This window comes from Spodoptera frugiperda, chromosome 18 (genome assembly GCF_023101765.2).
Source record: "Spodoptera frugiperda isolate SF20-4 chromosome 18, AGI-APGP_CSIRO_Sfru_2.0, whole genome shotgun sequence".
NCBI classification, from domain to species: domain Eukaryota; kingdom Metazoa; phylum Arthropoda; class Insecta; order Lepidoptera; family Noctuidae; genus Spodoptera; species Spodoptera frugiperda.
In genome coordinates, this window is record NC_064229.1 from 3566246 (window position 1) to 3576980 (window position 10735).

A 10735-nucleotide genomic window follows, 5' to 3' on the forward strand; every position below is an offset into this window, starting at 1 on the left:
TTATTCAAGTACCTTTGAATTCATTAGCTCATTCAGTCCTAGCGTGTAACCAATTAACAAGTCAGGATGACTTTTAACTATGAACTTAATAATGAGCTCATCAAGTAGTTCAACATAATCTTAAAGACCTACTACGTGTCGATAACAGACTTTGTTTTGATTTATTTATAGCATAAATACGGAAATATTGTATCAATAATAATCTGCCAATGATTAGCAACTATGATATGCTTTAAACACAATAAAAATACACTAAAGTAATGATGATCTGACATAATTTTCATATTCATAAAAATCAATTCACGATTTCTGACTGTTATATCTGATATGTACCTCATTAATGGATGCACTTAAAGTACGCATGCACATACATGCACGTAGTAGTCACTACACTAATTTTGGTAAGTAAAAATAAATTACCGAAACTTCTGATGCAATCGACCGAATTGGATATTTATTTATTATTTAGATTTAGATACTTAGGTCTTTATAAAAGGAAAAAAATAATTAGCACATCACCATGAACATTACGAAATAGAAGGCAGACGAAACATCTAATTTACAAAAAAATATCTGTTAAAAATGTAAAACATTCATACGCCATTCCAGATACAAACACCAAGTTTTAGGTCATCATCAGCTAGCCGACCTTAGTATGAACATAAACAAAAAATAAACACAACAAAACTTTTCAAATCACTATTTAATTCTTCTTATCCTTTTTCTTACTATTTACAAACTTCTTAGGTCTAATACGGTGGTACAGTTTCCTTAGGAATAATTTAAGAGCTAAAAAAACTACTAATAGTAGGGCTGCTAGATCTAGGTACAGTCGTTGATATAAAGGCACGGCTAGTGCAGGAGAGCGCAGATGGGGGGCGCCGCGTGTGTTCACTACATGCTGCACCCAGTGTCGCAGCTCCGCTCCCGGCTTCACTGGTCGGTCGTGGTAGATGTAGGACAGCTCCTTTACTCTCTGTCTATACCTGTAAATATTAAAAGAAATGTTAAGACTACAAATACTTTTTCTTTGAAGCGGTTCTAATCACCATCGTCATCATCAGCCGAGAGACGTCCACTGCTGAAGGCTTCCCCTTTAAAGCGGTTCTAATACATTAAGGTGATCAAGAACTCTCTGAATATCGAATTTAAATACTTTATTATTATTTTAAAAATTAAAGGTATGCGTAATCCTGAAGAATAGAAAACCAGGAATTCCTTACTCCAGTTTAACTATAATCACATTGAATAAAAAGATACGTGGAAAAATGGTAAAATAAGACTTACTTAGGATTGTTTAGCATTTCTTGAATCGCCAATTTTAAATCAGCAGCTATTGAGTAAGAGAGTTTAACTTCCAAAGCAAAGCCTCTAGCGACAGCTTTCTTGACATTGATGAACTGATCTCCAAAGACAGGTATGGCAATAGTAGGTACACCGTAATGAATAGTTTCTGTAGTAGATAGTAGTCCTCCATGGGTTATGAACAGGACGCATTTTGGATGAGCTGTAATAAAAAAAAGAAAAACATGTAATTAACGATGTCAAAGTGGGTCAGGATGATTCCGAAAATGAGAATAACAAAAATTAAGATTTAAAACAGTTTTTTTTTACGGAAACGAGCATACGTAAGCAGGTGATCCTGATGGTAAGCAATTGCGCCGCCCATAGACACTTGAAACACCACAGGCGTTACAAGTGCGTTACCGGCCATTTGGGGGTAAGGAATTTAAGGGTTGTTGGGGATTGGGAAGGGGGAATTGGACCTCCGGTAACCTGACTCACACAACGCAAGCGTTGTTTCACGTCGGTTTCTGGTGAGGCCGTGGCATCACTCCGGTCGAGCCGGAACATTCGTGCGTGCAAACATGGCTCTCCCACACTTAAATTAATTTATTCAAGAAACTCGATTACGTCGATAAGACGCAGTTTAGAATCCTTGGGAGGATTCTAAAACATTAAGACATTGATATCTACAGTACTCATTCACACACATCAATTTCAACATAGCAACGTTGAAAACGACTGATGTTTCACGGATCATTATTGCTCCCGTGTCGGCACTTTCCCCAGTAATGTCTTTAACATAAGTAATAAAACGGTATAAAACATACCTAAAATGCTCGGCTGCGGTGCCCATTTCATAATATGAACATTTTTCGGTACATTTGGCAATTCTTCTTCAAATTTCCAGATCACCGTTTGTTTTAATTCTCCGAATAATTTAAGGAGATCACGTTTGATCTCTTCTGGCCAGTCTTTGCCCTTCAAGTTGGATCCCATGCTGAAGTATATGACTCCGTTTTTGGAGTTCATCATTATCTTTTCCAAGTCCTGCAAGAAAGAATTGTTTTAATTAGTCACCGACTTTGTGTAACAAACAAGAATTATGACGTATTGAAGAATACGACATTAGTCTTCTTGTTTTTTATTTGGTATATTCTTTGATTTATTTAATTCTTAATTAACTAAATTCATCGGAGCTGCGGACTACCTAGCGGGTTTACCGGGGCTTCGGCTCGAAAAGCAGGAGTAGGAACGGGGTGGTTTTTAGTCAGAAAGAGTTTGACACTCACTCTCGCCTCGTCCAAGGTGAGAGAAGACATTGGATGAATTTCTCCCCTCAAACAAAAGGAACTAAATTCAAACCTTATTTCATCAACCTTTACCAAAAACTTATCCTAATGATTGACCAGAAAATGAAGATATCATCATTTTGTTCAAATTTATAAATACCTCAGGTAATGGCTTGACTTCTTCCTCGATGTGATAGCCTCCTATAGACTTATAATTCTGCGGTAAGCCTAGAGGCACACCTGTGGACACGTGTGAGTTACCCAGCACTAGAGTTGCGTTGTATCGGACCTCACTATACGATGGGGCTTGCCGACCTCTCTTTTGGATTTGAGGTACAATTAGTCTCTGATATTCTGCTTCCTCTGTTGGTTCATAAACCCTGAAAAAGGCAAAAATTACTTCGTTAGTATTGTTGTGTTCAACAATTTCTCCAATAGTAACTTCCCGCAAAAGTACCTATAGCCAAACTTAATGCGGTTCCTTATCATATATCAATAATACTTTTTAATCGAGTGCAACGGCAACTATTACTTTTTTTCAAACGTTGCACCACATTAGAATACTCTCCTGTGTCGTAGGTGCGTTTACAAACATACAAATTCACGCACACATGACACCCACACTCGAAATAACAATTTATGGATTTATGAAAGCCGCTACACGTTGCGCGGCAACTGGTTGCCCAGCCACAACACCAACCGTGCAGGCCAATTCTTTAAAAATTCAAGTAGGTACTAGTCTTGATTCTATATTATTTTATTTTTTCCCCAAATTTTCGGTTTAGTGTCCTCTAAACATTCGGACGAATAAATGAAATTTATGACATTCCCAATATTTTGCTACTGCCAAAGTAAGTAATACTTACATGTAGTCATTGTAGTTATCACTGATTCTTGTCCAGAGCTCTTCCAATCTCTCCAGGAAAGTAAAGGGCGGTGTGTATGATGCCATGGCGTCAGTAGTATAAGCTGGGTTTGGAAAAACATCGACCAAACCAACAGACTGTGCGTTCACTTCTACAGGACTCACCCAGATTAAAGGACAGTCGTATATTGTAGCATAGCTGAAATGAAACCATGTGTATTAGCGTTTTGATATTCTAAAAATAAGACCTAATTACTACAATCCCCAAAAAACTGATAGCACACTTGTCTTGTAACTCATCTGGTGTTGCGGACACCGATGTTTCCATCAGATGTGTTCTAAATAGGTACTCATTTGAAACGTTCGCCATATGAAACGTTGGTTGGTTCATCGGAGTAGGCCAATCAGAATGCCGAACGTGGAAATATCTCGATCTTGTTATACGTAGAACAAACTCGTACGTAACCCTATGGTTATTTCAATACAATACAATTTTTATTTGAGGTTCTCACCTTTGCGGTGTTAGCGACGATTTGATTTCATAGTTAAATTAGACTTTTAACCTTGCAAAAACTGTTTGATAATTTCTCTTAATTCTATCATCCAAAACAAATATTTTTTTTCTACTCACCTTGCGCTAAGCTCCGACATCATATGCTCAACGATGACGACATCAAAGTGCTCATTGGTATCATTCAACAGTCTCTGTACACTTTCGTGTTCTATCGTCTTCGTCACCAGATTTATCAGCATCAGCTTAACGGCCTTCCGATGGCCACTCGGCGTGGGAGCTTCCATCAAATGCTTTATGTTTATTTGATCCGCTGAAAATATTAAAAATAAATATTATTTTACTGCGATTTCTCATCTAATACCTTAGTACTACATTATATAAATTCAGTGCCAATCAACTGCTTTGGTCTGTACCTCTAACATAAGTTTGAAACAATAGTATTTGGCGATAGTATCAAGCGACGATGTAATTTTTTTTGTATGGCAAATTTTAGTTCCACCGGTAGAGGCGTTGTAAACTAGATTAGAGGTGCTGCATTCAAAATTGACTGTTGGTACAATAATCGCAGAAACATGCTGGACTTGATTTTTCTTAAGAAGCTAGTAACTGGTTCTCTAAACTGTCCTGATTTGCTCGGTAGGGTACTATTCCATGTGCCGCATAATCTGCCAAGAAGTACTAATAGGAGACTCTTCTGTTTACCAAGATCACATTCCAATTTGAGACGTCACTGTCCCCTCTCTAGAATGTGTGCTGCGTATAATGAGCTGGATGTTGACATTGACCTCTTTATTTCATCGGTTCCAGCTTTAAAAAAGGTCATACTTACTGCTAACTGTTAATAATTGAGTCCTAGTCAAAAATTTTATTATAAAAAAAAAAAAAAATTATTATAATTTTAATTTAAGTTTAATTTACATCATTATATTTTTGAATTTTATTATTTTAATTTTATTATAACATATTATAATCAAATTTAAGTAATTATAAATGTATTTTTTATATAATTTATTGCAATGGTTTTTATATTATTTTTTATTAATTATGTTAATGCATCGTATTGTAATCATATTTAATTTAATAATTTTAATTAATCATTTCATTCGGTTAGGTTATTATTTGCGCATAAGATAGTGCATGCTGTGCTTTTCTTTAAGTGATGAGGCGCTTAGACGTAAGTTATTAATGTACAAATTATTATGTAATAGCGTACTTATTGTTGAAAAGCCTAAAATAAATAAATAAATAAATAATTTCAAAATTGACTGTTGATACAATGATTTCAAAATCGTAAAGATATAGATGACTGCGTGTGGCAAAATAAATAAAAATTACGGTCTATAGAGTTCATAAACTTTTGATCAAATACAAGAAGATACACTTACTTGGTAAAACGTCAAAATTGCTGTTCACGTTAATCTGCCGAAGATTTGGTGGGGGATTCTTATATTCAAGAGGAGTTATGTATGTTACCTGAAAAAAAAAACACTTGATTAATACAGAATAATGTGTAATGTGTGTAATTAACATACACAAACATGATTAGCTAGTATTGTAATTGTAATATAGTTCTTCCATCCAAAATAAGAGATGGCACCACTGTGCTGGTGGTTTGTGTTTTTCTGTTATAGTATGAGCCGGTAAACGATCAGACTGATCACCTGATGGCAAGCAATTGCAACGTATGCGTACTGTTTCATGGCGGTTATCTGTGAGGACGTGGTATCACTCCGGTCGAGCCGGCACATTCGTGCCAAAGCATGGCTCTCCCATATTTATTATGTGCGAATAATTTTTTCATTAAGATGGTTTTCAGTATATTTACCTATTTTTTAGTTATGTATCTAATTACTTATTTATAAACTTACCTCATGTCCATCTCTTAAAAGATTTCTGACAACTCCATTGCCAAGATTGAAGTGACTAGTTGAGGGCATACCAAACACCACCAGCGCTTTGTAAGCCTCACATGACGAACTTAGAAGAAGGGCCAAGAATAAGAATATTGCCAACGCCATTATCTGAAACAAATAATAAGATTTTTTTGTTTTATTATAACTTTCGTGGGACATACTATACATACATGAGGTTTGTTAGGTTAAATATATTCAGTCGTTGATAGAGAAAAATAAAAAAGATGAGTAGATAGTGTTTGATGTTTTAAAATTAACTTTTATAGGTAAGTGATAATCAACCAAAGAAGTTAAAGAAGTATCGTACTTCTATAACTGAGATTAAAGTATTACTGGGCGCTTTTCAGTTTTTCGAAAATATCTTATTAGTAACAACAAGTGAGGCAATAGGCCCACCCCTTAATACATGGGGGTTATAACAAATTGTACAGTGGCATTACGTGCCAAAATGTGCACTTCTGCCTAGCCCTTCGGGTATAAAATATTGTGGCAGTGGCAGTTGCACTTGCAAGCTCTCGAGTCACAAGGCAACCTTTATAAGTACATATTTATAAATATACACAATAAACATTAATTACAGATTTCCTTGTTATCCTTGTTGAATTCCTAGAATGTATATAATTAACCTCGAGCAACAAATTCCATGAAACTCTAATTCCAGCAGAAATACAAGTCTTAATTACTTAGGTATACTGTGATATCAAAACAAGAGTTGAATCTGTAATATTTAAAAATAAACAAAAATAATAGTATTATTAATGAAAAACATTGTACGAAAGACGGTAATGGAAAGAAAATTTAGGATTAGGAGCATTGGAAAACATTTAGTTTCGAATGCAATCTAATGCAGACAAATGGCAAAAACTTCATTTTTAAAAGAAAGAGAACCGCCTTTTTTAAACCATCTAATATCCCTAAATCTGAAAAATACTATGCTGAAAACCGCATCAAAATTGCTTCAGCCAAACGTGAAATATCAAGATACATACATATGGGTCAAACAGAGAACCTCTTTTTTAAGTAAGCGTCACAGTCCTCTTTCGTACCTTGCAGCTTAGAAATTCACAGGTTCAACGATTTTTGTACAAAAAAAAATAACTACCTACATGATTATGCTAAACGAAATAAAGTTTGTTTGTTTGCGCATACAGTTTCCTAATTTATATTTATTGTTCTGATAACGCGTCTTATCTCTCTAATGCCAACCGTCACGTTTGGATAAAAATGGAACACCATTATCACGAATATTTAATTATAGGTACCTATACTTATGTACTTTTTTACTTTCGCAATATAACATAGTAAAATATCATATTAATATCTGCTGAAACTGCATCCAACCACCAAAAGAGAGCAGGATTCTATATACTAAATATAGGGGGTTACCGGGACGAGCAGGAGTAGGAACGAGGTGGCTTTAGTCTGTAAGAGTCTAACACTTCCTCTAACCTCACCCTAGGCAGGAGAAGCTGACTAAGTCGGTTTCCACCAGAAGTAAGCTATGTGTACCTATGAATGTGATTGGTGGAAACCAAACCCATCCAACAGCAACATAGCATAGCACAAGTCTGGTGAAAAGGACCTTAAGATTTAAAAAATATTACTTCATGAGGTTTAAAAACTATCGATCACTTCATAAAAATACACATACCTCTTATCTCACACTCTCACAATAGGTGCTGCTTCACTAAAATGTTTACATTAATACCTAAGTGACTAGATACCTCACGATCAAAACTACGACTGAAAGTCCATCGCAAAAACATCTTCAATTTATAAAAATAAATTCTTGAGCAATCCATTGAAATGAAATATTACGTAAGTATGAAATACAGTAATAGGCAGTTTCAATATAATTACTGAAAATTATGCAATATTGCTTCAATAAAATCACACAAGTTTACGTTCTGATAGGGCCGGTAACCGAGCAACCCGATCGCTTGATGATAAGCAATCGCCCGCAGCACCAGAGGAGTTTTTTTTTTTGTTTAGACGCCGTCACCACTCTTATTTATAAGGGGCGAAAAACATCCAATTTCTTTTCCCGCCTTGGGCGAGGCGAAAGGGAGTGTAGACTCTTACTGACTAAAAACAATCCCGTTCCTAGTCCTGCTTTTCGAGCTGGAGCCCCGGTAATCCTAGCTAGTCCGCGGCTCCGAATAACACTACAGGAGTTACAAGTGCTTTGCCGGCGGCCTTTGGGGCTTAGGAATTTAGGAATCAGGGATTGGGTGAAACACGCGAGTTTTTTAAATATTGCACAATACGTTTTAACGAGTTCAATATTAGTATTATTAGTTTATTAATATGACTATTGTGCAATAGTATTTATTTTTGTTCGTTTTCATTTCCGTACTATTTATTTGTTACATATAATATAAAGAGTTTATTAATATGACTATTGTGCAATAGTATTTATTTTTGTTCATTTAAATTTTCGTACAGTTTATCTACAGCTGTTATGTTCATGGCGTATTTCGTAATGTTTTGTAGTCAATGTTCAAGATGAACAGTTATTGTTTTAAATTGTGTCAAACACAATCTATTTTTATTCAAGTTTACTATATTTATTCAAGTGTGTTGCTGTTTAATTCTACAATGCTCGCTTCATTAGTTGTGTGCCCTATACTAATTTTTAAACTCTCAAAAGCTAATACAAAATCTGTCACAAATAAATCAAAAAGATGTTGAACCAGCCCAAACTGGCATGGAAACAACGAGTGAGTGTATAATTATGAGCTCTTCAAGTGACATCACGAAAACTACTACGGTACGAATAAAGTTTATGCGGGTGAATGAACTATAAAACATATGTATACATACATAAATACTACATATGTTTTCAATCAAACACACGAATTTGTAAGCAAAAGAGAACATGAAGCAACACAATGTTAAAATTAATCAAAGAATAAAACTACATAATTATAAATTATAATTTTCGAAATAAACAATAAATAAAAATAATAAAATTGAACTGTTTCAGCCATGGCTTACATAACTTTGCAACTCGTCAATGACTCATCTACAACGACATTATGTTATAAGAGTGCAGTGACCCTTCTCAGCAGCAAATTACCGTAATTGCACAATCTAGCATAATTATTCACAGAATAGAAATAAAACGAAGGCCAGAATCAGTCAACTACATAATCTAGGATTTATTCGATATTTTAAATAAAATTCAATATTTTATGCACGAACTTGGAAAGACTTCACATGTCCATCAATGGATTTCCAAAATCAAGCAAAAGTATCTATAGTTGAAATTATAGGAACTGTACTTCTAAAATCACAATTAGTAATTTGCAATGATTTCGACGACGTGTCTGTTAATTGACATAATTATGTAAATATCATTAACCTTACAAGTCTACAGAACTAAAATAAACAACACAATATAAAAAACATATATTCAATACTTACTGGCACGCACAACTAAATACAGACACACAAACAAATATTTACATTAAATCACATCACCAAGTTCAAGGTCACTCATAAGTCAAAACAATGAATTGGAGGAAAAAGCTATTTTTAAACCTCTATATCATTTCACACAACCACTCTATGTCAGGAGTTGACTCCAACTGAGTTATTCATTATAAAACTAACGGATAAATAATTCATAAAATGAACATCTCAGTTAACTTTGTTGGATATAGTTTTGTCAACGAAAAATGGCTCTTAACCACATAAACTTTGGTTTCTCTCAGAAATCAGAAATGCTTTCTCATCGCCTGTCTCTTTGTTGACTGACAGACCGGTTTGATGAGCCGGTTTCAATGTTTCTGTTCCATGTACCTTAATTTCCTCCTATCCATAATCTGTAATGTTTATATCACACTTCAATGTATGACCAAATTAGTCATTCACGTCTATTATTTCAGTTTTTTATCCGCAAGTCATTTGATGACCCAGTCCTATATTCAGCTGTACGAGTATATGTATAAGTACATTTTGTGGTTAATAAGTAGATGATAATGTACACTACAAATATTCTTAACGTGTATTCCAAGTACTTCAAAGTATAGGAATGGATAGAATAATAAATACACGACTGGTAGAACTAAGTGTTATAAAAATTGGTATGGACAATATGAAGACTTCTTTGGAAGGATGCAAATCATGGGAAAAAATGAGTGCTGAATTTAAATTTGGATGGATTGCAAGGAAGAGGATAGTCAAAGAAAAAGTAGTGTTGTATGATAGTATGTCATCGTATTAGAGAATGGAAGAAGTACACTGACTACAAGTAACTTTGAAATAGGAACAGGGTGATGACAAGTAGAAAAGAGAAATTTTAAAACTTACGACACTTCTGCATATTGTGTATGAAGATAATACTACATATAAGAAAACAAAAACAATTGGTTTTATAAAATTAATAATTTATTTCTAATTCCTTTTTTTACTATTTACAATTTTCTTGGATCTAATACGAGAACATAGTTTTCTTATGACTATATACAAAACTAGGAAAAGTACTGCCACAAATGCTACTAAATCTAGATATAGTCGTTGATATAATGGCATGGCTAGTGCAGGAGAGCGCAGATGGGGGGCGCCGCGTGTGTTCACCACATGCTGCACCCAGTGTCGCAGCTCCGCTCCCGGCTGCACTGGTCGGTCGTGGTAGATGTAGGACAGCTCCTTTACTCTCTGTCTATACCTGCAAACATAAAAAAATATGTTAGAATAACAAACAAATGGTGTTCCCTAAGATTCCAATATTAGTTGCTTCAAATTAATTGACAGTTTGATTAATGAATCAAAAAAGTAATTTTAAAGCCGTCTTACACCATTTAATAAAAAAAGAAAATATAAAATTATCGGGGCTTCAGCTCGTAAAGCAGGAGTAGGAAGG

General features: G+C 34.7%; 1 protein-coding gene across 1 annotated transcript; it reads right to left on the reverse strand.

Annotated features, from left to right (window-relative positions):
- Positions 1-685: 685 nt before the first annotated feature.
- LOC126911708 (UDP-glucosyltransferase 2-like) lies at positions 686-9543 on the reverse strand. Its single transcript, XM_050700330.1, has 9 exons — positions 9295-9543; positions 5824-5976; positions 5341-5428; positions 4073-4265; positions 3443-3640; positions 2737-2956; positions 2115-2334; positions 1288-1507; positions 686-986 (listed from the first exon to the last, which is right to left on the reverse strand). Exons 2-9 carry the CDS (start codon positions 5971-5973, stop codon positions 704-706), a joined length of 1572 nt encoding a protein of 523 aa, XP_050556287.1. The 5' UTR covers positions 5974-5976; positions 9295-9543; the 3' UTR covers positions 686-703.
- Positions 9544-10735: the final 1192 nt, after the last annotated feature.